This window comes from Solanum verrucosum, unplaced genomic scaffold (genome assembly GCF_900185275.1).
Source record: "Solanum verrucosum unplaced genomic scaffold, falcon-dt-bn FXZP01000079.1, whole genome shotgun sequence".
Lineage (NCBI taxonomy): Eukaryota > Viridiplantae > Streptophyta > Magnoliopsida > Solanales > Solanaceae > Solanum > Solanum verrucosum.
In genome coordinates, this window is record NW_026020368.1 from 3,144,251 (window position 1) to 3,170,071 (window position 25,821).

Consider the following 25,821-nt stretch of genomic DNA (forward strand, 5'->3'; position numbering starts at 1 on the left):
ACAAGAATCCTCTCATATAAAGTTTCTAAAATATGGATAAGATTTCATTACTCCTTTTTTTTTCCCTCACTAGAATAGATATACAAATCCTTAAATTTTTTGAGTGTAAATGCATGAATATCGTCCCTTTAATTAATGAGTGGCCTTTAATAATTGTTGACAATATAGACCAAGTAAAACACAATAATTTCATTATCCACCATGTATTAAGGTCGTTTTCAACAAATTAATTTCCTCAAAATCAGATAAAACCAGTTATAATTTTGAATAGATTAGTGGTAGATCTATTTTATTGGGAAGAAGTAACAGAAATTAGATAGTATAAAAAGGGATTAACTTTGTAGATTAAAATCATCATTCCAGCGAATAAATATTAACTGGAGAGTCCGAGGCAAAGATAAATACACAGCTCTTTGTCTCTCCTCTCCCTATATATGTAAAGTATATGCTGGTTTATCTCTATTAAAATAAACAAAAACAAAAAATAGAGACAATAATCCATCTACGTTAATAAATCAGTTTTTATCTTGGAGGGTAATTTTTATTAATACAAAAACAAAATAAAAAAAAGAAGCAAAAATGTCGACAATTCAAGCAAATAACTCTAAGATCACAGTCTATGTGGTATCATGCTGGATCTTTGCTGCCTTTGGAGGGCTTATGTTTGGCTATGATATTGGTATTTCAGGTATGTATTCGTTTTCTTTTAATTTTTATTAAGGTTAGGGATTTCGGATTTTGAGTTGATTTTTGAATGAATCAGGTGGAGTGTCTGGTATGGATGATTTCTTGATCAAATTTTTCCCAAATGTTTACGAAAGGAAGCTTCATGCTAAAGAGAACAACTATTGTAAATACGATGATCAACTTCTTCAGCTATTTACCTCATCATTGTACCTATCAGCTTTGGTTTCTAGTTTCTTTGCATCCAAGGCCTGTTCAGCTTTAGGCCGTAGGCCTACCATTTTCATGGCTTCTCTGTTCTTCATTGCTGGGGCTGTTATAAGTGCTGCCTCAGAACACAGATGGATGCTCATTGTTGGTAGAATTTTGTTCGGTGTTGGTGTTGGTTTTGGAAATGAGGTATTCATTTTAGATCTAATTTTGATTTCAAATATCTATGAGATATGATTTTGATTGTTTTATTAATTTGGTTTGTGGCAGACTGTTCCTCTGTTTTTGACAGAAGTAGCACCAATCCAACTCAGAGGAGCTGTGAATATTATGTTCCAACTTTTCGTAACAATAGGAATATTCATAGCAAATCTTGTGAATTATGCAACATCCAACATGCACCCCAACGGCTGGAGGGTGTCACTTGGGCTGGCAGCCGTTCCAGCTTTAATGCTGCTCGTCGGTTGCTTCGTTATCACTGACACTCCTGCCAGTTTAATCGAACGTGGCAAAGACGAACAGGGCAAAGCTGCACTAAAGAAAGTCAGGGGAGTTGATGATGTTGAAGTTGAATTTAAGGAAATAGTTGCTGCTTGTGAACAAGCCAAGGCTGTGAAACATCCATTCAGGAACCTCATGAAGTCTGCCAGTGTCCCACCACTTGTGATTGCTGTATTTTTGCAGATTTTCCAACAATTCACTGGAATTAACGCCATTATGTTCTACGCACCTGTCCTGTTCCAAACCATGGGATTCAAGTCTGATGGTGCACTTTTGTCCGCTGTCATTACTGGACTTGTTAATGTTGGGTCCACATTTGTTTCAATCTACGCCGTTGACAAGGTTGGAAGGAGAAAATTGCTCCTCCAAGCTTGTTGCCAAATGTTGATCTCTCAATTGGCAATTGGAATTATCTTATCCTTCAGTTTGAAGGAAACAGGAACATTAGACAGGACACTAGCAACAATTGTGGTGATCCTTGTGTGCACATATGTTATGTCATTTGCCTGGTCATGGGGACCTCTAGGATGGTTGATTCCAAGTGAAACATTCCCAATGGAAACAAGGACAGCCGGTTTCGCCTTTGCAGTCAGCACAAACATGCTTTTCACTTCAATCATTGCTCAGGCATTCTTGACAATGCTTTGCAAAATGCAAGCAAATATCTTCTTCTTCTTCTCTGGCTGGATCGTTGTTATGGGACTATTCGTCGTCTTCCTAGTGCCAGAGACCAAGGGAGTTCCCATTGATGGAATGGTTGATGTGTGGAAGAGCCATCCAGTATGGAAGAGATGCTTCAAGAATGAATAAGCCAAAAGGGTGTTTAACTTGATAATAATACATTTTTCAAGGTCTACAATATAATATAATTAATATGTTATATGATGTACAAATAATTACCTCCACCCTACCCTCCTATGTTTTAAATTGGTTTTGAAGTCTTTGGTTTGTGATCTAGCGCTTAAGTTTATGGCAATTATTGCCTACAATACCTATCCCACTATCAGTTGTAAATTTCTTTTCCTTTTATAATAATTCCAAGTATTTTGTTTCCAAAATTTTGTTGCAAATGCTATAAAATTTCATTATTCAATAATTGCAATGTGTCTTTCCCCTTCTTTCCTTGTTCATTGTTTATGGTTGCAATAAATAAATATAAGTGTTGCAAATTAACATTTTGGTCACTCAACTATAACAAATTGTTTGGTACAATTATGAATTTTGTATCGATAAGTTTGTTTTCTCCAACAAATTCATTATAGCCAAAAAGTCAAAGAATAACTTACTTCTTTTTTAATTTATCTATAACAATTCTTTTAACCTAATTATTATTTGTAGAAAAACTAATTTATCCATTCATAATATCTTTTTTGTAAACTAATTTTGTAAATATTATTCTTTTCAAGATAAATTTTGATCTATTTTTTATTTATTAAATTTTGTATAATATCCATCCGCTCCCGTTTAATTTTCACATATACTAAAAATAGTTATTCTTAAATACTCGTCAACTTTTAAAAATTAAAAAAAATTAATTATTTTTCAACTTTGTCCTTTTAACATTAATTATTTTGGGATTAGTAGATTAGTAAATGAACAAAGATCAACATCCGGTATGTTGTTGTATGTTAAGACTTAAAGATTAATAAATTATTTGACATTCATTGATAATATTTGATAACTGATTTATTCGAGTTATACAAGATCGCTGCGATTTTTGCCATGAATCTCGTTTAACTTCATCAATTTTACTAACGATCCACTTCTATGCTTTACTCCTTTCATTCACTTTTACTATTACCAAATAATGACTAATATGAGTGATATACTAAAATACTCATATTAATTAATGTATATTAAGTCTTGAAAAATGATTAGGAAAAAAAGAAACTAATATTATGGGTAATATATGAAAAAAAATATTTCTTCTATCCCAATTTTCACGACTCATTTTTTTTAGTCAATCCAAAAAAGAATGATACATTTTTATATTTTGTAATAGTGAATTTTAAAATCTCTATTTTATCCATAATGAAATTATCTATAGTCACACAAATATGTACGACATATTTTAGACCACAAGTTTTTAAAAAATAATAATTATATCTTAAATTTCGTGTCAAATCAAATTACTTCACATAAATTAAAAAGGAGCAAGTATATTTTTCTCTTATTATGATAAAAGTGACAAGCAAAACTAAACATCTACTTTTAGCCGAAGAAATGAGTAACTAAAAATAAACTAAGAGAGTATTCCCCCGTTCACTTATTCCTAAAAATATATGTTTACTTATCACTTTTGGCGTATAAAAAAAGATAATTATATTTTTTCATGTTTTACTCTCAATAGTAAATACTCTTTTTTACAAATCATTTTTCAAGACTTAATACTAAACCTCACTTAATAGAGATAGTATGGTAAAATAAATGTATCAATAATTGTTTCCTTAATAAGTGTGTCAAGTCAAACAGTAACAAGTAAAAGTGAACGGAAGAAGTATTTTCCAAACATAATCTAGTTAACTAAGGGCCTGCTTGGTCATGTATATGATATCATAATATGAAATAATGAGATGAAGTTGAAGTTTTGTTTGGACATGCGATATGAAATTTTTGTGTTGTATATTTTCTTATAAACATAAGAATCTCATAAATTGTAAAACTATTAAAATAGCCCCAATTATTTTTTCAATCTTACCAATAAACAAAAATTTATAAAATCGCATAATAAATTATTACAAAGTTATTTGTTCACCCACATACTACATACAATCTTCTCACGTTGAACCTGCATTTCTCGATTATATGACTGAGAAGACGAATCAACATTGTTACTTTGAGCCATTTGTTGGTCAACGTCATTCACAACTATATTTTTATGCTCATAGACCATAAATATTTCATCACTCATTTGGTATTCTCGCAAATAATTATATATGTAACATTGTAAAAGTTATGACAATTTTCACTTGTGTGTCTATATCATATGGTTCCTGCCTTGTTTCACTTGTGTGCAATTAAACATTTTCAGTGCATTAATTTTGTGCTAAAATCAAACATATTGGAAGTAGGGATTATCAAACATACATCACCAATTTTGTCATTTTTCATATTAAATTGCTTTAAATATTTTCATACGTAGCCGAAAGAGAAGTTTTTTTTATTATGAAAAACCAAAAAAGTATTCTTCCCTCCGTTCTTATTTATATTCACCAAATCAATTCCTACTTTATCATTTATATTCACCAAATTTAAAGCAATAATAAATTTCATGTTTGTGAGAATAATAAATTTTAAAAAGTAAAGATGTGATTATTAATTTTACTTACACATAAAATAAATGGTTAGTAGATATAAATGTGTTTTGTTTTAACAAAATATAAACTTATGTATCAACTTTTGTATTTAAAAAAGGGAAAAAGGACAAATATACCCCCGAACAATCGTAAATGGTATGCAGATACCCTCCACATACTTTTGGGACATTGGTGCCCCTGCCGTCCAAAAACTAGAGCATATATGCCCTTCACTCTAACGGAAGACTAAATAGGGACACGTGACACAATCTTATCCATCGATCCGATGTTGGGTCGGTGGATAAGATTATGACACGTGTAACTCCGTTAGTGTAGAGGGTATATATGCTCTAGTTTTTGGACGGCAGGGGCATCAATATCTCAAAAGTATAACAGAGGATAGCTACATACCATTTACAATAGTTCGAAGATATATTTGTCCTTTTTCCCTTTAAAAAATTCCAAATCATGATTTTTGGAGAATATGATATTTCATCTCATGATATGAATTATGAAATCATGAGATGAAATCGCATATCCAAACATTGATTTTATCTCACAATTTCATATCGTGATATGATATCGCATGGTCAAACGCCTACTAAAGATATTATACTCAAACACTAACCAAGGACCATACAACACATGGCAAAAGAAAACAAAGGGTGAGGACTTGGTAGCCCTTTACTGAATGCGTATCAAAATCAGACCTTCTAATTGGTCTGCATCTGAATACCCCTTATCCAATATCCTTATCTCCACCACATATATGTGAACAACAAATATGAATTCTCTTCTCACCCACACTTCAATCTGCACAAATACTTGCTCCATTTTCCCCCAATTCCTCAATAATGGCCATGGCAACTCAAGCTTCCCTATTCACCCCTGCTCTCTCCGTCCCCAAATCCACCGCTCCATGGAAACAATCCCTCCTATCCTTCTCTACTCCTAAGCAACTCAAATCTACCGTCTCAGTAACCCGACCCATCCGGGCCATGGCCGAAGAAGCCCCAGCTGCCACCGAAGAGAAACCCGCTCCAGCAGGATTCACCCCACCTCAATTGGACCCAAACACACCTTCCCCAATCTTCGGTGGCAGCACTGGTGGGCTTCTTCGCAAAGCCCAAGTAGAAGAATTCTACGTCATCACATGGGAATCACCAAAGGAACAGATCTTCGAGATGCCAACAGGTGGTGCAGCTATAATGAGAGAAGGACCCAATTTGTTGAAATTGGCCAGGAAAGAACAGTGCTTAGCTCTTGGTACAAGGTTGAGATCCAAATACAAGATTAACTACCAATTTTACAGGGTGTTCCCCAATGGTGAGGTACAATATTTGCATCCCAAAGATGGTGTGTACCCTGAAAAGGTGAACCCAGGGCGTGAAGGAGTTGGTCAGAACTTTAGATCCATTGGAAAGAACAAGAGTGCTATTGAAGTCAAGTTTACTGGGAAACAAGTGTATGATATTTAAGGTGTTGTATTTTGTGCACTTTTTATGATATTGTAATTGTTAATGATTTTTGTGATTATGTAGTGCATCCTTTGAATGTAACTTTTATTTGACACTACAAATACAGCATGGATCCTATTAAATTTTATCTCCTATTGATTCCATGTCTCTTTTTTAATTACTCCTCCGCTCATTACTTGTTCATATTTGACTCTGAGAAATAATAAATAGAAGAATAATTTTATTATATCAACTTGTAACTTATAAGAACTGACAAGTAAAGTTAAACAACTATTTTTTAGTACACTGAACAAGTAAAGATGAATGTAGGAAGTATTTGTTTTATTATGCTTTACTTGATTTGAAAATCTATCAAGACACTATTTCTACCATCATAAGATAGAAATAAGGATACGCACACACCACCCTCCCCAAATATATCTAACTTCTGGAACTTCAATGGGTATGTTGTTTCAAAGTAGGATTAGCTAAATTTACTCTTTTTTGTCATTTTATTGACAAGTAGTTGATGGAATCATGAGGATTAAAATCATCCTCTCCAAACCTACCTAACTTGTGGAGTTTCACCGGATATGTTATTTTTCCAAAGTAGGATTAGCTAAATTTACTCTATTTTTTGTCATTTAATCGACGATTAATTGATGGAATGAGGATTAAAATCATACTTGTCCATTGCGCTTCGAACTTTAGCTTCCACAGATTAGGGTATAATCCAATGAGGCTGAGTTTTTTTGGGTGAATGATTACTCTTTTTAATACTTCACTTAACTGTAGTGAAACTTAATTTTAAAATTGAAATGATTTAGAGTTCCATGGATGATCTCATTAAAGAGCTCTGAAGAGAGATAAAGAGAAAGGAGAGAAAGAAGGGTAAAATGAATATCATTCAATAATGTCTACAGGTCACAACATTGTTCGCGATCATTTGGTAGAGTGCATTAGAAAAAATAATGCATGCATTAGTTTTGTGTATTACAAGACATTACTAGTGCCTTGTTTGATCTCTTTTCCTTTTATGAATTACAATTTACATCAATTTGTCAATAATGTTCAGATTAAACAAGTCAAATTGGCGGGTTATGACCCAACCCACTTTTTAGGTCAATTTACCCCAAAATAAATTTGGACGGATCATGATTCAGTTTTTCATTTTAATCTCTCTACTTTCAGCCCAACTCGTACATTTGACACCCCTAGATAATATATGATGCACTCTTGATGAAGCTTATTTTGATATGTTGAAGCCTCCGGGCCTCTTTTCCTTATGAGTTGCTTAATTCCATGGTACGTATTTTGCTGAAACTCAATTATCTTTATCTTTAGCAAATGCCAAGCTTGTAGTTTTGGGGTGCCAATCACAAACCCTCCAGTTTTGGATCGTGACAAACTCAAAATATTCTATCATGTTTACAATTACATTACCTTCAAAACAGCTTTAACAAACACAAAGTTCTCGTCGGAGAAGCCCTTATAAGATTTGTTGATACAACGACTCTTAAATAATGAAAAAACAGTACAGAATTATTATGAGATTAACGTCATTCAATTATTAATTTGTAAGCAAACTATAGCTGATATTACTGTCTACAGATTTTCTTATATTTTTGGGGTTGGTTGTGTTAGTTCAGTCTACATATAGTCAGATAAAGCTTTAAGGAACAAGAGACCAACAATTATATTAAAACTAAACCAAAATAAAAGCAACCAAATAAGTATTAGGAACAAAGCAGAAGCTATTATAAGAAGCAGCTTTTCTTGATCTGGGAGTGCAGTTACACTAGCAATGCCATCTAAGAAAAGAAATTACTTAATTACAACTAGTTCATTATGGTCACATAAATTTGGAGTACAAGAACAATCATTGAACTGTGGAAGGATGATAGAGATAAGAATGAAAAGCATTTGCAGGACTTATGTAATGTATGGACTGATCAGCTGCAAGTACCTTGTTATAGCAGCATCCTCCGCTGAAACAAACAACAAAATTATCAGGAAGATGGAGCCGAGTAAAAGGAAGGAGATCTCTTCTAGTTGGATACTTTAACCAGTGATGCTGACGGAACATGAAAATCTTGATCTACAAATGAGGAAAAGAAATGACTCCAAAAACACGCAAGAAATATTTCAGTCATTCAGGCTCCATGGATATCATACTCATATGTAGGACTTTTAAGTCAATAGAGCAAAATGATATGAATGATATACGTTATATTTAAGCTTCAAACAGGAGCACATTAAGAAAAGGAACCTCAATAATGGTACATCTATAGGTTTTATGCAAATGGAGAAACTTACAGCACTATTAAGCAGAGGAAGAGACACGCTAGTGCACACCAGGCAGCCATCCTTCGAAGAATTCAACTCCATCCATCGGTGGAGGAGATAAGGCGCCAAGGGGTGTAACAGTTATCTGTAATTAAGGGTAATAACATGTTAATGATGAGTCATTAACGAGAGTCATCAAATAACTTCCATCAGGTAAATGAATTGTACATACATATCCTTGTCGAAGGAAAGAGTAATCATTATCACCTTCATCCATTTGTGATCCCCTAACCTGGGAAAGATAGCATAATAAATTTTAGTAACTGTAGGTAGACATTTACCAAAAAAAAAAAGTACAAAGACAATTACAATGAGGCAATTTAGATTAATCAGAAAAGGAGTTGAATCCATAATATTCAAACTGTAAGACCTTGAGTAGATAACTTGCTTTTTAATGGCTATAAATTTATACTAATGTAATTGTCTTTTCACTTGTGCAAATAGGCACCGTTGCAATTGTTATTGCAAAAGAAGAATAAACAACAGAGAACTCCCTCAGACAGCCATCTCAGTGGAACGGGAAGTAAAACTGAACGGAAATTAAATGAAATACGGGAACCTATGACTATTTACATCAAAAAGTTCCTCAAACATACAAATATCAAGACTAAACTTTCCTTATACAAATGTATTAGGTATATTAGCAACCCATTCTGTTCATCAAATGACTTTTTCTTCTAGACCTCTTGTTCAGAGAGAGACAGATAAAAGGCACCTATAATCTACAGTGCACTGATTCAAGGAAGAAAACCTAGAAGAAAATGCTTCAATCCTCTCACCTCTCTCCCCTCTGAAAACAAGCTGATTGGAAAAAGAACTTAACATAGAGAATATGCTGAAAAATAGCATGAAAGGTAAGATGTCCAATATTGTGAGTGAGACCAGAAAAGGGTATTCTGTAGCATGAGCAGGACAAATGATTTGAAAAGGCATTGATTAGAGCAAGGGATGAAATGCATTTGTGTGATAGCATAATCGAAAATTTAGCAAATAAGTACTATAAAGAAAAAGAGATAATTACTTCTCTCTTAAATATTAGGTGTTCTTGTTCTGTGCTTAAGGTGCTCTCTTCCACAGATGCCTCTTTACTAGCTGATGAATCCATTGTCATTGTGGATAACATTCTTCCTCCTTGTGCTTCTGAAACAACTTGCCTCCAACCCATTTTGAAAATAGTCTTGCCTTGCTTCGTCAGACGATAACCCTATCAATATAACAATCAATGTCTTTTTGAAGTCAATAGCATATCTATTTTGGCAACTGTTGAACTCTGTGCGTCCATCTCACCTAAAAGCTTAAGTTGTTAGAGGGAGTACACTCAATTATATTATGTCCCAACACGCCCTCTCACATCAGGTTTTTTTTTTTTCATGAGCCAAACATGTGGAATGACGACAAATATCTCCAATCATCTTTATATTTCTATAAGGTAAATCAAAAAGATCTTTTATTTATAAGGTAAATCAAAAGATCCTCTATAATCCTTTCACTATTTTGAAATAATCTCCTATTTCTTCTTTCCAACGTCTATGTTTATGGCAATGGTACAAAAGCTGGTTTACCTTGCAATTGGCAACATCGGCTGGTACATCTATGTTAAGAAAGCAATTTTGAGGATAAGTATTATTCTTGATCTCAGTCGATATAGCTGTAATGATTGGCATGCAAGCTTCAGCGGCCAATACGAAATCATCATCCTTGCTTTTTCCAGCAACCCTGAAGTTGACAAATCACATTGAAGAAGGAAGAATTACAAAGTAACTTGTCTTTGTGCTAACCCCAAGACAGGATAATGTGATGTACTATACCATTCATATGACAATGAGACAGAAGGAACACCATTGAAGAAAGCCTCTCGTGCACCAGCCACTGTCCCTGAGTAAACACTGCATCACCAAAATGGATCCATTAACATTAAGCAGCCCCTCGTTTTACTATAATACAAAAAGGCAAGTCTGCTGAGATGTTATAAAATTAGTACTAATAGCTAAATTAAGAATTATTGCAAATCGGAACAAGAGGTAATTATTGACAACTTCATGTAGAAGGATCTAAAGGCTAGATACAGAAGTTTTACGTACATGTGATAACCGCAATTGCTACCCTTATTAATACCACTGACAACCTACAAGCATAAATTGACATGAGTACACATAGTGTAATGCGATGATACATATTAGGTTTTAGTACACATGTAGCCTGTAGGAAAAGTTCCAATGCAAACTACTTAAACATCTATAGCATGGTGCAGCATTAAGTATCAGAAATAGGTCCAATAGAAAATCCTATCGGTAAATTAATTGTTAGCTAGTTATCACAAGTATCAGAAACATATCTACATAGCTAAAGAGGACCAAATGATATACAAAAATTCTGTTCTCCCATTGTTTCTTTGGCTGGACCTTTGCTCCTGATTTATTGAAGGAGTATCATCCCAGTAGGGAGCTAGATCACACATATTAGATACATCACTGTGTATGTTCGGAAGTTTTCTTCAATCTTTTTATGGTTTACCCCTGTTACAATAGTATTTTTGCATTCATTTATTTTTATCTCAAAGTAAAATTCACTAGTGAAACCATAAATGGCAGGGAAAAATAATATTTCCTCTTGTTTAGCTGAAACCAGTAAAACTTGTTCATCTTTTTGAGAAATTAGGATAGTAAAAGAGGAAAAGAAGTTTCAGTAGCCCGTTTGTTTCTGAAACAAAATATTTTCTTGATTTACTACACACACTGCACGTATTGACAGATAGTTTGAGCAACAAGTGTTGAAGCCAAGTAGTATGGAAAGATTCAAAGCAATTAAAAGTTAAAATCCTTCAACCTTGCGAACCCAACAAAAGCAAATCAGTTGCGTTACAAGGAAGAAGGAAAAAAGAACTAAATGAATTTAACTTTTGTTTTTACTGTGTAACCTTTAATGTAATATTAAGCTAAATGAACTTTCTCTGTTAAAATAGAAATTTCCGACGAACATATATGTGACGAATGAAGCTAAGTGCTATATGACTACATCATAGGGAGGCAGAATAATTTGTCAAGTATTAGTATCAAACGCTACCAGATCAGGTACAAAGGGGAAGAGCACTTTGGAGAGCCCGATGGAAGTGCAGTCTGCTGGGGTTCCTGCCAAAAGGAAAACAAAACGAGTACGAGGGACAGAGAGTTATGACAACAAGTTATGAGAGTATCCCCAAAAACGTTATGCTGAGCAAGCAGTATCATTCTGAATAATCAGCAGTTATATTTCGAAGTAGAAAGATATGAAGGAAAAAAAAAAAGAAGAGAACAACAAAAAGTAGAAAGATGTCAATTTCCTTCCCCAACACCATACGAAAGAAAAGATGTCAATCCCCCATGTTTCGTCCAGTAAGTTTAAGATCAGTACAAAACTGTTGCTTGCACTTTTTTATCCTTTTGGTAGAGTAAAGCAAGAGAATTGTACGACTCCCACCTGGAAGTGGGGTTTGAACTAATAACAGCATTAACTGAACAAAAAATTCAGAATCTTGGTAAATCAAAAGTAATCTCATATACATTTGCGGATGACAACATGTTAATATAGTATGGCATTAAAGGAAAGTGAATCATGAATACCAGATCTTTCTACCCAATGGTTGATTCAAGTTCACAACAAAAATGTACGAAATGATCTATGATTTTAAAGCATTGCGATAACCCATCAAACAGCCCTTTAATAGTCACCGTTCAACAAAGACCAGAATACAGGAGATAAAACTTTAACTAAGCTAATTCTAAAAACATGAACCATGAGCCTGGAAAAAACTAAAGTTGTCTACTATATTCAAGATTCAAACGAACTATGAAACTTATTAGCTTATTTACAACCCTGACTAACCAGAAACAGCAAAGGCTGTTGCTCCACTGATGTCCACCTTCTTGACGGAAAGAGGGTGTTGCCATGAGACACAATGGCTAACAGCTGATTTTTCACTGGGCAAACAGAAATAAGAATGTCAAAAATATCATTATGGATCCATATAGAGGTTTATAGGAACAAGAAAAATTAGTCTTAGACGTCAACCAATAACCAGAGAGAACAAAGGGAGCACAACAACAACATACCCAGTATAATCCCACAAGTGGGGTTTGGGAAGGGTGATATGTACACAGACCTTATCCCCTACCTTTGTGGGGTAGAGAGGTTGTTTCCGCTAGACCCTCGGCTAGAGAACAAAGGGAGCACAGTGAAGTAAATTAACAGAGAATGAGCTTCCCAGAACTTTGATGTATCTATCAGGTCTCTAGTCTTTTCTCTTCTTTTTTTCCCGATGAGTATTTAATTTCAAACTATAACTATGACTTCATATCAAGAGTTGTGGTAGAGAATATCCAATAAAATTAACGGTTTCAACATTTTTGTTGATGATCATAATGATTGCAATTATTAATGAATTTCCACAAGTGGACCACCAATTTCAATACAACAAGAGTAAGAGGCAGCTGGTCTTACGTACAAATTCACAAAAATACAATTTAAATTACTAGACATAGGAATCGGTGTAAAAGAAATTAAGGAAGATCTGTAGCATAAGTGTTATAGAGAAAAAAGTCTAGGAAAATATTCTAAAAGGAACATTCTAGAGCATAGTAATAAACATCCTCCACTAGACCTATAAGTAGAGGTGATCATTTTAGTTGCAGCCAAGAAGGAGCGAGCAACAAACATAAGAGCGAGTGTGAGTGCAAGAAAAATTGCAGGTAAGAATTGAAAAGGTCTTTATTTTGCTATAACAAAAATTCAAGTTGTTAACATCGTAAAAGTTTTTGCCATGGAATCAAATTATCAGGGACACAAGGAAGAAGGGAAAGAAAAACAACAAAAAAATTAGCAATTTCAAAATAGACCAGTACAGCAATCGTAAGAGGTACGTAAAATTCAGTAAAATAGAAGCTAAATTAGTGTAGATTGAGAGAGATAGAAACCATACGAATCGGGAGCACAAACGAGGACATTGAAGAGATTAGAGGAGACAAGAACGCGAACAAGAGATCTCAAGCCGGGAGCATCAATTCCGTCGTCATTTGTGACCATCACTGACGGCTTAGACTCGCTGCCATTCTCCATTGAATTGTTTTGTGCTTTTGAATTGGAGTTGAAACTGAATGCAAACAAAAGTTTTGAACTATTTGGATAATAACAAGCCACCACTAGGCACTATGGAAATGGTTAAAAAATTACACAGATTGGTGGAAATCCTACGTATTCTATTCGTATTAGTAGTTGGAGTCTTCTCACTTTTTAAAAAAAAATATCTTTGACATATGATTGATTGGGCTGCTCTACCATTTTTTTATTTTATTTTTTAAATTTAGAAAAATTACCCAAATACACATCTTATTTTATCATAATCTCTTAAAATTTCCTATCATTTAAAGAAAATTCAAAAATTCTCTCTCGGATACATCACTTCCCTCTCGCTGATACATCTATATCCCTCTCGGATACATCCCTCTTCTATGTATCCGGATCCTATCCCCTCGGATACATCCCTCTGCTATGTATTTGGATGTCTACTGATGTATCTGGAAGTGCAGTAATGTATTTGAAATTCATAAATTTTAAGGGACTTTTGTAATTTGAAAAAGTGTAAGGAAATAATGTAATTAGCTCCTAACAATATGAGATTTATGTAAATTATACTTTTTATTTTATTTTAGGATTGATCAAATTGCTGAATGCTGAGGTCATGCCCAACTTAACTTTGCTTATCTAACTTTTTTTTTTTCACCTGTGTATGGAGTTTCGATCTCCGATGGTGGAACAGTCTCAACACTACACTACAAGTCTACAACTCATGTTAGTTGTTTACCTAACTTTGATGACCTAATTTTTTGCCTATTTTTAAGGGGTGTGATGAGTTTTTGATGACGTAAGTTTTTGCTTATTTTTAAGGAGTGTGACGTATTTTTGATAATCTATCTTTTTGCTTATTTTTAAGGGGTGGGATGGAAAATTCATTTTGTCTTCATATTAGTAGTTGGAGTTTTCTCACTTTTAAAAAAAATATCTTTGTCATATGGGGTGCTCTACCTTTTTTTTTAATTGGAAAAATTACTCAAATACACGTCTTATTTTATCATAATCTCTAAAATTTTCTATTATTTTAAAAAAAAATCAAAAATCTCCTCTCGGATACATCACTTCCCTCTGATACATCTCTCCCCTCCCTCCCACATGTATCCGGATCCTATACCCTCTCGGATACATCCCTCAGCTATGTATCCGAATGTCTACTAATGTATCCGAAAGTGCAGTGATGTATCTGAAATTCATAAATTTTAAGGGACTTTTGTAATTTGAAAAAATGTAGGAAAATAATGTAATTAGCTCTTAACAAAATGAGATTTATGTAAATTATACTTTTTTATTTTACTTTTATTAGGATTGATCAAATTGTTGAATGCTGAGGTCATGCCCAACTTAACTTTGCTTACCTAACTTTTTTTTTCCTTTTTTCACCTGTGTATGGAGTTTCGATCTCCGATGGTTAAATAGTCTCAGGCTCTTAGCACTACACTACAAGTTTACAACTCATATTAGTTGCTTACCAAACTTTGATGATCTAATTTTTTGCTTATTTTTAAGAGGTATGATAAGTTTTTGATGACGTAAGTTTTTGCTTATTTTTAAGGAGTGTGACAAATCTGTGATAATTTAACTTTTTGCTTATTTTTAAGGGGCGGGATGGAAATATCATTGTGTCTTCGTATTAGTAGTTGGAGTCTTCTCACTTCTTAAAAAAAATCTTTGTCATATGATTGATAGGGCTGCTCTACCTTTTTTTTTTAATTGGAAAAATTACTCAAATAGACATCTTATTTTATCGTAATCTCTAAGATTTCCTATTATTTTAAAAAAAATCAGAAATCTCCTCTCGGATACATCACTTCCCTCTCGCTGATACATCTCTATCCCTCTCGGATACATCTCTCCCCTCCTTCTCGGATACATCCCTCTCATATGTATCCAGATCCTATACCCTCTCGGATACGTCCCTCTCATATGTATCCGGATCCTATAGGGAGCACAGTGAAGTAAATTAACAGAGAATGAGCTTCCCAGAACTTTGATGTATCTATCAGGTCTCTAGTCTTTTCTCTTCTTTTTTTCCCGATGAGTATTTAAATCAGATATTTAATTTCAAACTATAACTATGACTTCATTTCAAGAGTTATGGTAGAGAATATCCAATAAAATTAACGGTTTCAACATATTTGTTGCTGATCATAATGATTGCAATTATTAATGAATTTCCACAAGTGGACCACCAATTTCAATACAACAAGAGTAAGAAGCAGCTGGTCTTACGTACAAATTCACAAAAATACAAGCTAAATTACTAGACGTAGGAATCGGGGTAAAAGAAATTAAGGAAGATCTGTAGGATAAGTGTTCTAGAGAAAAAAGTCTAGGAAAATATTCTAAAAGGAACATTTTAGAGCATAGTAATAAACATCCTCCACTAGACCTATAAGTAGAGCTGTTCATTTTAGTAGGAGCCAAGAAGGAGCGAGCAACAAACATAAGAGCAAGCGAGAACGAGAGTGAGTGCAAGAAAAATTGCAGGTAAGAATTGTAAAGGTCTTTATTTTGCTATAACAAAAATTCAACTTGTGAACAAACAATAAATGACCAAAAATCCTATTGTCATCGTACAAGTTTTTGCCATGGAATCAAATTATCAGGGACACAAGGAAGAAAAGAAAAACAACAAAAAAATTAGCAATTTCAAAATAGACCCGTACAGCAATCGTAAGAGGTACGTAAAATAGAAGCTAAATTAGTGTAGATTGAGAGAGATAGAAACCGTACGAATCGGGAGCACAAACGAGGACATTGAAGAGATTAGAGGAGACAAGAACGCGAACGAGAGATCTCAACCCGGGAGCATCAATTCCGTCGTCATTTGTTACCATCACTGACGGCTTAGACTCGCTGCCATTCTCTATTGAATTGTTTTTGTTAGCAAATGCAGAAATACCAAAGCTTATGTTAGTTAGAAGATTTCAAGAGTTAGTTACCAGCTGATGACATGGCAATAGTTAGTTACAGAGTTTGTTACAGATATTTTGTATTCATTCATAGTAAGAGTAGTATATATAAGCATGTATGTACAGATTCACTGCATCAAGACATTAATACAATCTTCTTCCTTCTTCTTCTCTCAAATGCTCTGTAAATTCTCCAAGGTCTAATCTCCATTCATGGAGTTATCATGGTATCAGAGCCTACGATCGTAGAGGATTAAACAACAAGTAGCTAAGCAAAAGGTGCTCAGATTCACCATTGTTCAAAGGTGAATTGAAAGAAAACATCAAAAGTAAAGCTCAACAACAATGGCGAATGGAAGTGCTTCTGAGGAGACAAGCACTGGAAATGGAAATGGAGCTTCAACTCAAGTTGTATTCCCAGTAATTGATCACAATCATCCGTTATTTCTTCAACACACTGATACTCCAGGTAGTTCTCTGATCTCTCTGCAGTTAACTGGTTCAGAAAACTATGCTTTGTGGAGTAGGTCTTTTAGGATTGGATTGGTAGGGAAAAGCAAGCTAGGCTTTGTAGATGGGTGATTTCCTAAGTCCATGTTTGAACCAATTCTGTTTGATCAGTGGGAAAAGTGCAATGCTGTAGTATTAAGCTGGATTATGAATGTTGTACGACCAGGACTCCTAAGCTCTGTAGTGTATGCTTCAGATGCACGAAAAATGTGGCTAGATCTGAGAGAAAGGCTTGATACAGTAAATGGATCTAGGATTTTTCAATTGCATAGAGAGATTCACACACTTGTGCAGGGAACTATGTCTGTTGCTGACTATCATTCTAGGCTAAGAGATCTGTGGGACGAGTGCGATGCTCTTATGCCTTGTCCTAGTTGTCCCTGTCCAGAGTCGAAGAAATTTGGTGAACACTGTGACTATCAAAGACTCTTACAGTTCCTTATGGGACTAAATAAGTCCTACTCAACTCCTAGAAGTCAGATTCTGATGATGAGTCCAATGCCAACACTTAACAAGGCTTATGCCCTTATTATTGACCAAGAGAGTCAGAGAAATCTAGCCAGCTCTGCTTCTAATAGCTCAGGGGTGATAGAAGGAACAACAATGTATACTCATAGAAGCAACACCTACAGTGGTGGAACAATTACATCTAAAAAATCCTTTCCAAGTGGAGCAGGTGGTTCATATTCAGGAGGATCTGGTGGTGGATATAGCAGTGGTGCCAGTAGTTCTGGAGGAAGCTACAAAGTCAGGAAGTCATTGCTTGTGTGTGAGCATTGTAGGTGCAAAGGTCATTCTAGGGAACAGTGCTATAAGATTGTTGGATATCCTGCAGATTTCAAATCTAAAAGGAAGCCAAATGTGTATGCTAATCAAGCTACTGCTTCAGAAGAGAGTGGAAATAACTCATGTCAATCAGGAGTTGGTGCAGGATCAAATAGTGGTGCATTCTTCACTTCAAATCAATACCAGTAAATATTACAACTACTCACAAAGTCTGGAGGAGACAAGGTAGGAGAGTCCTCTGCAAACATTGCAACTGTTGCAAATGCAGGTAGCTCTCTTACAACTTTATCTTGTAGTAGTAGTTGTAGCAGTAAATGGATTATTGATACATGAGCCTCTCATCATATTACATCTAACGTGGACCCTGTTGACAAAGCAACGAAGACACATGCTCATACAGATAATAAAGTACACCTACCAAATGGTAAAAATACATCAGTATCTCATGTTGGAAGGTCTTATGTATTCACAAATAACTCCATATCTAATGTTCTCTTTATCCCTGAGTTCAAATGCAACTTGTTGTCAGTTTCAAAACTCACCAAAGAATTACATTGTATGGTAGCATTCTTTCCTGATTTTTGCATTTTCCAGGACCTCTCCAATGGTCAGGTGAAGGGGATTGGTAAAGAAGAGCATGGCCTCTACATCCTTCATGAAGAATCAAGTCACAAGTCTAGTTCACAACAGTTAGTTCACACTACTAGTGTATCTCTTGTATCTCATAAGTCTGTTTCTAGTGATGTTTGGCATAAAAGGTTAGGACATGCTCCGATTGATGTAATAAGGAGGCATAAGTCTCTCAAATCCTTAAACTTCACAAACTGTTCTCATTGCACTGTGTGCCCTGTAGCTAAACAATCTAAACTTTCATTCCCTTTAAGTGTTCATAACACTACTGCTGTATTTGAATTGATTCATTGTGATCTGTGGGGACCTTATAAAGTTCCTACTCACAATGGAAAGAAGTATTTTGTTACAATTGTAGATGACTTCAGCAGATATACATGGGTTTTTTTGATTACTTCAAAGGCTGATTCACTAGTTGTTATATAGAATTTTCTTACAAGAGTTCAAAACTTATTTTCCACAAGTGTTAAAACATTCAGGTCTGATAATGGTTGTGAGTTTCTCAGCACTGCGTTTCAAACTCTATTGAGTAACATGGGCATTCTACATCAGACTACTTGTGTGTATACCCCACAGCAAAATAGGGTTGCTGAAAGAAAGCACAGAACCATTCTTGATATGGCCAGAGCTTTACGGTTTCAAGCTTCTATACCTTTGAGATTCTGGGGGGAATGTGTTCTCACTGCTGTTTATATTTTAAACAGAATCCCTACAAAATTACTAGGCTACAAATCCTCCTTTGAAAAATTGTACAGGCATCCTCCAAACTTGGCTCATCTCAAGGTGTTTGGGTGTTTGTGCTATGCTGCAAGTCCTCAGAAACCTGATAAGTTTTCTGCACGAGATGTTCCTACTGTGTTTATGGGATACTCTTCCACACAAAAGGGCTATATTCTTTATGATATTCATGCACAAATGTTCTCTGTAAATAGGCATGTGGTGTTTCAAGAAGATTTGTTTCCTTACAGACATTTCCAAGCCTCACCTAATGCTATGTTTCCAATTCTGGACTATATCTCTCCTGTCCCACCTCCAGTGGTTCCATCTCCACCTTCTTCCTCTGTTGATTGTGCTAGACCAGTCTCACCTGAGTCTACTGGTGTGCACCCTCCAGCTCCTGAGGTGTTTTCTCCAGCTCCTGAGGTGCTTCTTAGAAGGTCCTCAAGGTCCACCAAGCCTCCTCTATGGCTGCAGGACTTTGTTTCTAAGCCTAAGTCTACTGCATGTTCTTATTCCCTAGCAGATCACCTGTCCTACAATCACTTGTCTTCGACATATAAAATGGCCTTGAATGCTTACCCAGCTGTTTCTGAACCTAGTTCATTTAAGGATGCTGCTACTGATCCTAAATGGAGACAGGCTATGCAAGCAGAGATTGATGCTCCGAAAAGCAATCAGACTTGTAGCATAGTGGATCTACCACCTGGCAAGAGGCCTATTATGTTTCTGAACCTAGTTCATTTAAGGATGCTGCTACTGATCCTAAATGGAGACAGGCTATGCAAGCAGAGATTGATGCTCTGGAAAGCAATCAGACTTGGAGCATAGTGGATCTACCACCTAGCAAGAGGCATATTAGCTGCAAATGGATATATAAGATTAAGTACTTAGCTTCTGGGGAGGTTGAAAGGTACAAGGCCAGACTTGTGGCTCGTGGTTTTAGTCAACAAGAAGGGCTTGATTATGGTGAGACTTTTAGTTCTGTGGCAAAGATGGTGACTGTCCGGTCTGTGGTTGCTTTGGCTGCTTCCAAAGGATGGTTTATATATCAGATGGATGTCCACAATGCTTTCTTGAATGGTGATTTGCATGAAGAGGTCTACATGGATATTCCCTGTGGTTTTGCTAAACAGGGGGAGAGTCACAAGGTCTGTAAACTCCACAAGTCATTGTATGGCTTGAAACAAGCACCTCGACAATGGAACATGAAGTTAACTGAGGCACTAGTCTAGATGGGGTTCAAACAAAGTCATTATGACTACTCTCTATTCACAAAGCAAAGTGGGGGATGATATTGTAGTGATATTGGTGTATGTCGATGATATTCTAGTCACTGGAAGCAACCACCAACTCCTATGTAATACAAGACAGGAAATTCAAAAGAAATTCAAAATGAAGGACCTAGGGGAATTAAAATTCTTCTTAGGCATTGAGTTTTCTAGATCAGATAAGGGCATCCTAATGACACAGAGGAAATATGCTTTGGAGCTGCTGTCTGCAACTGGACTAGGAGGAGCAAAGCCAGTTCATACACCTTTGGAGCTGAACAAAAGACTCACATCAATTCAATATGATGAGCATGTGAATGGTTCAAGTCCTGACCATGATAAACCACTTGCTAATCCTGAAATGTATCAAAAGTTGGTAGGAAAGCTTCTCTATCTGACTATGACTAGGCCGGATCTTGCTTTTACTGCACAAGTTCTTAGCCAGTTCATGCATTGTCCTAAGGAGTCACATATGGAGGCAACATTAAGAGCAGTAAAATACATCAAAGAAACACCTGGTCTAGGATTACTAATGCCAGCAGAACAAACTACACAACTAACAACTTACTGCGACTCTGACTGGGGGGCATGTCTTGAAACAAGAAAATCAGTTACAGGGTATTTAGTGAAGTTTGGAGGAGGATTAATATCATGGAAGTCTAAGAAGCAAGGGACTGTGTCAAGAAGCTCAGCTGAGGTAGAATTCAGGAGCATGGCCACATGTGCAGCTGAAATAACCTGGTTGATAGGCTTATACAAAGAGTTGGGAGTCAATATAACAGTACCAGTAAAAATGGTATGTGATAGCAAAGCAGCAATACAAATAACAACTAATCCTATCTTCCATGAGCGTACAAAACACATAGACATAGACTGTCACTTTGTAAGAGAAAGAATTTGTCAAGGAGTACTGGAGACAGAATATATTAACACCAAGCATCAACTTGCTGATCTACTCACAAAGAGTCTTGGACAAGGACAACATCATCTTCTACTAAGCAATCTTGGAATGAAAAATATATTTCAACCATAAGCTTGAGGGGGAGTGTTAGCAAATGCAGAAATAACAAAGCTTATGTTAGTTAGAAGATTCCAAGAGTTAGTTACCAGCTGATGACATGGCAATAGTTAGTTACAGAGTTTGTTACAGATATTTTGTATTCATTCATAGTAAGAGTAGTATATATAAGCATGTATGTACAGATTCACTGCATCAAGACATTAATACAATCTTCTTCCTTCTTCTCTCAAATGCTCTGTAAATTCTCCAAGGTCTAATCTCCATTCATGGAGTTATCAGTTTTGTGCTTTGAATTGGAGTTGAAACAAAAGTTTTGAAGGTAATAACAAGCCACCACTTGGCACTATGGAAAAGGTTAAAAATTACACAGATTGGTGGAAATCCCTTGTTGGAGTCTTCTCACTTTTTTAAAAAAATATCTTTGTCATATGATTCATTGGGCGGCCGCTCTACCTTTTTCTTTTTTCCTTTGTCGGATACATCACATCTTTATGTGTCAGATATATCTCTCTCCTCTCAGATACATCTCTCTTCTATATATTCAGATCGCTATTTCTTCTCGGATATATTCCTCGACTATATATGTATCCGGATGTCTACTAATGTATTCGAAATTCATAAATTTTGAGGGACTTTAGTAATTTGATCAGAAAGTGTAAGCAAATAATGCAATTAGCTCTTAACAATATATGATTTTTTTTAGGCCATGCCCAACTTAATTTTGTTTACCTAACTTCTTTTTCTTTTTTCATCTGTCTGGAGTTTCGATCTCCGATGGTGGAGCAGTCTCATCACTATACTACAACTCATATTAGTTGCGTACCTAACTTTGATGACCTAATTTTTTGCTTATTTTTAAATGGTGTGGTGAGTTTTTGATGACGTAAGTTTTTGCTTATTTTTAAGGAGTGACGGATCTTTGATAATCTAACTTTTTGCTTATTTTTAGGGGCATTATGGAAAATTCATTTTGTAGGTCATTTATAATATTATTTTTTTAAGTTTATATATTTTTAAAAGATCTTCATTTTTATTCCTAAAAAAATCTAAAAATCATTTTATAAATAACTAAGAATCTTAATTTTTTGATCGATGTAACTTTTGCTTTAAAAATTGTGATTTGGGTATATCCGATTTTTTATCCTAATGAAAAGTAGTAACTTTTTGTATGATATCTTGAATAAAGAACTTCTGGTGCTTATTTGGCCATACGTTATAAAGGGATCTCACTTGAACTATTTCAGCAGAGAGTGCACAAGCCTTTTCTTTTCTTAAAAAATAATAATTGAAGATATTTAACTTTTCACCAGAATAAAAAAATGTGGAATGTGGACTATTAAAAATAGAAAAGAATAATTCTGTAGGATAAAAAGTTTAAAAGTGCAAATGAAATAAGTGTGATTAGAATGCAAACTGAAATAAGTGTGATTAAGTGCAAAATGAAATAAACGTGATTAAAATTTTTTGATATTTTTATCAGTTAAATAATAGTCTATTCCAAGGAAATAAATTCTATGGAAATGACAAAAGCGCATACACCTGTGATTTCTGTATTCTTTTCTCATTTACTCGATCTGATAATCTAAATAAGTGAATTTCTAGCATTTTTTTCTTTATATTAAATAAACTAGTAAAATTATCCGCACTTCGCGTGGGAATTTAATATCACAGAATTTATAAAATAATACTTAAAATCTATCAGCCATTAAAACTAAACACACTATATTATCTTACATACAAGATTACATAATAACAAACATTAATAATATAAAGGAAAATAAATTATTACATCTTATCATTTATCCTTAATAACATAAGCATAAATTAATGACTATAAAAATACATACCAGGATCTGTAACATAATGGTGTCAGTCAGTCACTCAACAAGAGCAAAGTACACAAATATTTAATTGTGAAGAAGAAGAAGAGGTTTAGAATTTTCATTGTTTTAAAATTAGAGGAAATCCCTTTATTTATAGACAACAAAGGGTAGTGTAAACAAATGTTTATGTGCCTTATCGGAAATGTTACAACTATTTGGAAAAGTTGCAACCCTTCGGAAAGGTCACAACTTTTCATAAAAGTCACATTTTTTCATAAAAGATGCAACTCTTCATTAAAGTCCCAACTTTTCATAAATGTCACAATCTTTTCATGAAAGGGGAATGTTAATTTTGGAAATAAATAAATTAAAAGGGAATTTTGGTTTGTGGTGACGCCACGTAGGCAGACCTAAAATTCTCTTTTATATATATGATATATATGATGAGTAATTTGTGATTTGCACCCTTAATGTATGTGTTTTTTGTGACTTTAAACTTTATCCTATCATTTTTAAGAATTTGCACCCAAATTTCCTTAGCTCTTTGCAAAATATAAAAAATCTCAATTTTCAACTATTTAAAAGGATAAAATAGAAAAAATAACAAGTTATTATATTTATTAATATTTAAAAATATAGTAATTGTATAATTAAATCATTTTCGTAACAACATAATTGATTGTTGTGGTCTTTCCTTTCTTAATCCATGTACAGTGAGATATAAAACAAAAATATATATGAGAAATTAAAGATAAATATATAAATTATATTATAATAAAAAAATTATGTATAAAATAAACTTTAAAAGTTATGTATATATTATAGTGTTGGATTGATTTAATCTCTGATTGACTTTTTTAAGTTAAAATCAAATCATCTCAAAGTATTGTCAGGCTTTTTCCAATATGAAAGTCAAACTAAATCCTCAATCAATTTTTTTTCCAATTCGACAATTTGCAGTTTGTGGTTCATATTTTATTCACCCATAATAAAATATACTCGAAATAAATGATTGTTTCTTCATTTTAATGGAAAAAAAGCGGCAAATGACTTGGATTTAGTATGCTTTTATTTTTAATTTAAACCATTTTTTTATTTTTCTTTATATGTAATTTTTAAAATTTATTCTTTGTAAATAATTGAAAAAGGAGATATTTTATGATTTTGCAAAAAAACTAAGGAGATTAGGATGTAAATCATTAAAAATAATAAAATAAAATGTAAGTTACAAAACAGTACATATATTAGGGATGCAAATAGCAAATTATTCAAAATAAATGAATTTTTTGAAATCCAAAAAGGTTATTAATTAATTTTTACCAAAGTCACCATTCTCTAATGGGTTTTTCAAATCCAACGCGGACTATATTTATTTTTAAGAAAAAATTTAAAGAAATCAAGGATAATATTGTCAAATGACTACTTAACTAGTATGATTAATTAACTTTATAAAGAGTGTGTCAAATACCCCAATTATAATCATCTCTCTTGACATTGTTAATCTAAGAATCCTTTAGTCAAGTGTGCTGACATTGGAAATTGAAGTTATGTTTGGATATAAAAATTGGAGTTTAAGTCGTAGTTATTATTAATAGACATTGAATTTTTTTAAGTTGTGAAAATTATTAAAATTTCATCACTTCTTTATGTAATTTCACCAAATAAAGCAAATAACAAAAGTATTATACACTAATACACTATTATAAAGTTGTTCTAAAAAAATATACATCATTTATTGATTAAACTTTAGTTCAATAAATAAGTAAAATTAAACACTAGTTGTAGTGTACTATCTTTATTAAGTCATTTGTTGGTCAATATCATTATTAGATATCTCATTTTATTCATATTTCGTGAATATTTCATCACTTTTTTGGTATTTCTCGCAAAAAAATTATGTAGATATAAAATGTGTTTGTTTATTTTATTTTTACAAAATATAAACTTGTAGGTCAATTTTTGTATTTGAAAATTGTGAAATCGTGAGATGAAATCGCATGTTCAAATACTTATTTCATCTCATAATTTCAAATCACGAGATAAAATCGTATAATGTTTCACAGTTCCTTACTACCCCAAAAAAAGCAAAGAGGAATACAATTGTGCGTTGTGAAATAGAGAGTTCATACATGTTGCCCATTATTTGCAAAAACAACAAATTAGCTCTACTTCGTGAGAATCGTCAGCGTTTAGATCACCGGAAGGATGATGGAAATGAACATCAAATCCCAATTGCCATGACTAATGCTAAATCTGTGATGCCACTGCAGAGCTTGTTTATGCTGAAAGAACAACGAGAATATACTTAAAAAGAATTGAAGCATATCCCAGCTAAGTCATTCAGTAGTGTATCACACACAACAGACCCAACTAGTATTTTTAGCATCAGAAGAAGGTTAACAATGATACTAAATGCAATTTTCATACGTTAAAACCTGAAGATGAGGAAAGGAAAGCAAGTTTAATTGGATATTTTACCAATGCCACTGAAAGAACAGTAGTATTGCAGTTGCAGGAATCAGGATATATCAACTACCAAGTGCTTAAGAAA

General features: G+C 34.0%; 4 protein-coding genes across 5 annotated transcripts; 3 read left to right on the forward strand and 1 right to left on the reverse strand.

Moving 5' to 3' along the window:
* The first annotated feature begins 334 nt into the window (after window positions 1-334).
* LOC125838212 (sugar transport protein 8-like) lies at window positions 335-2,422 on the forward strand. Its single transcript, XM_049517287.1, has 3 exons — window positions 335-688; window positions 764-1,083; window positions 1,165-2,422. Exons 1-3 carry the CDS (start codon window positions 580-582, stop codon window positions 2,203-2,205), a joined length of 1,470 nt encoding a protein of 489 aa, XP_049373244.1. The 5' UTR covers window positions 335-579; the 3' UTR covers window positions 2,206-2,422.
* Window positions 2,423-5,486: 3,064 nt separating this feature from the next.
* On the forward strand, window positions 5,487-6,296 carry LOC125838242 (photosystem I reaction center subunit II, chloroplastic). The gene has a single exon (XM_049517322.1). It carries the CDS (start codon window positions 5,546-5,548, stop codon window positions 6,167-6,169), a length of 624 nt encoding a protein of 207 aa, XP_049373279.1. The 5' UTR covers window positions 5,487-5,545; the 3' UTR covers window positions 6,170-6,296.
* A 1,607-nt stretch (window positions 6,297-7,903) lies between these two features.
* LOC125838228 (uncharacterized) lies at window positions 7,904-16,476 on the reverse strand. 2 transcript variants are annotated; one of them, XM_049517305.1, is made up of 10 exons: window positions 16,334-16,476; window positions 12,356-12,450; window positions 11,558-11,622; window positions 10,576-10,619; window positions 10,303-10,380; window positions 10,057-10,210; window positions 9,516-9,698; window positions 8,667-8,726; window positions 8,465-8,579; window positions 7,904-8,136 (listed from the first exon to the last, which is right to left on the reverse strand). In XM_049517305.1, the coding sequence occupies exons 1-9, from the start codon at window positions 16,435-16,437 to the stop codon at window positions 8,493-8,495; spliced, it is 870 nt and encodes a 289-aa protein (XP_049373262.1). In that variant the 5' UTR covers window positions 16,438-16,476; the 3' UTR covers window positions 7,904-8,136; window positions 8,465-8,492. The 2 variants fall into 2 exon arrangements, with proteins under 2 accessions (XP_049373262.1, XP_049373261.1); XM_049517304.1 differs by lacking the exon at window positions 16,334-16,476 and adding an exon at window positions 13,449-13,746.
* A 4,074-nt stretch (window positions 16,477-20,550) lies between these two features.
* On the forward strand, window positions 20,551-25,579 carry LOC125837999 (uncharacterized mitochondrial protein AtMg00810-like). The gene is made up of 2 exons (XM_049517058.1): window positions 20,551-21,222; window positions 25,334-25,579. The coding sequence occupies exons 1-2, from the start codon at window positions 20,551-20,553 to the stop codon at window positions 25,577-25,579; spliced, it is 918 nt and encodes a 305-aa protein (XP_049373015.1).
* Window positions 25,580-25,821: the final 242 nt, after the last annotated feature.

Excerpts from the sequence above, each read along its gene's own strand:
- LOC125838212 (XM_049517287.1), top strand. The coding sequence starts at position 580 with ATGTCGACAATTCAAGCAAATAACTCTAAGATCACAGTCTATGTGGTA. Across the intron at positions 689-763 it reads CTATGATATTGGTATTTCAG|GTGGAGTGTCTGGTATGGAT; the intron begins GTATGTATTCGT and ends TGAATGAATCAG. Across the intron at positions 1,084-1,164 it reads GTGTTGGTTTTGGAAATGAG|ACTGTTCCTCTGTTTTTGAC; the intron begins GTATTCATTTTA and ends GGTTTGTGGCAG.
- LOC125838242 (XM_049517322.1), top strand. The coding sequence starts at position 5,546 with ATGGCCATGGCAACTCAAGCTTCCCTATTCACCCCTGCTCTCTCCGTC.
- LOC125838228 (XM_049517304.1), bottom strand. The coding sequence starts at position 13,585 with ATGGAGAATGGCAGCGAGTCTAAGCCGTCAGTGATGGTCACAAATGAC. Across the intron at positions 8,727-9,515 it reads ACCTAATATTTAAGAGAGAA|GTTAGGGGATCACAAATGGA; the intron begins GTAATTATCTCT and ends TATCTTTCCCAG. Across the intron at positions 8,580-8,666 it reads CTTTCCTTCGACAAGGATAT|ATAACTGTTACACCCCTTGG; the intron begins GTATGTACAATT and ends CCTTAATTACAG.
- LOC125837999 (XM_049517058.1), top strand. The coding sequence starts at position 20,551 with ATGAAGGACCTAGGGGAATTAAAATTCTTCTTAGGCATTGAGTTTTCT. Across the intron at positions 21,223-25,333 it reads TAACAGTACCAGTAAAAATG|TTCCTTACTACCCCAAAAAA; the intron begins GTATGTGATAGC and ends AATGTTTCACAG.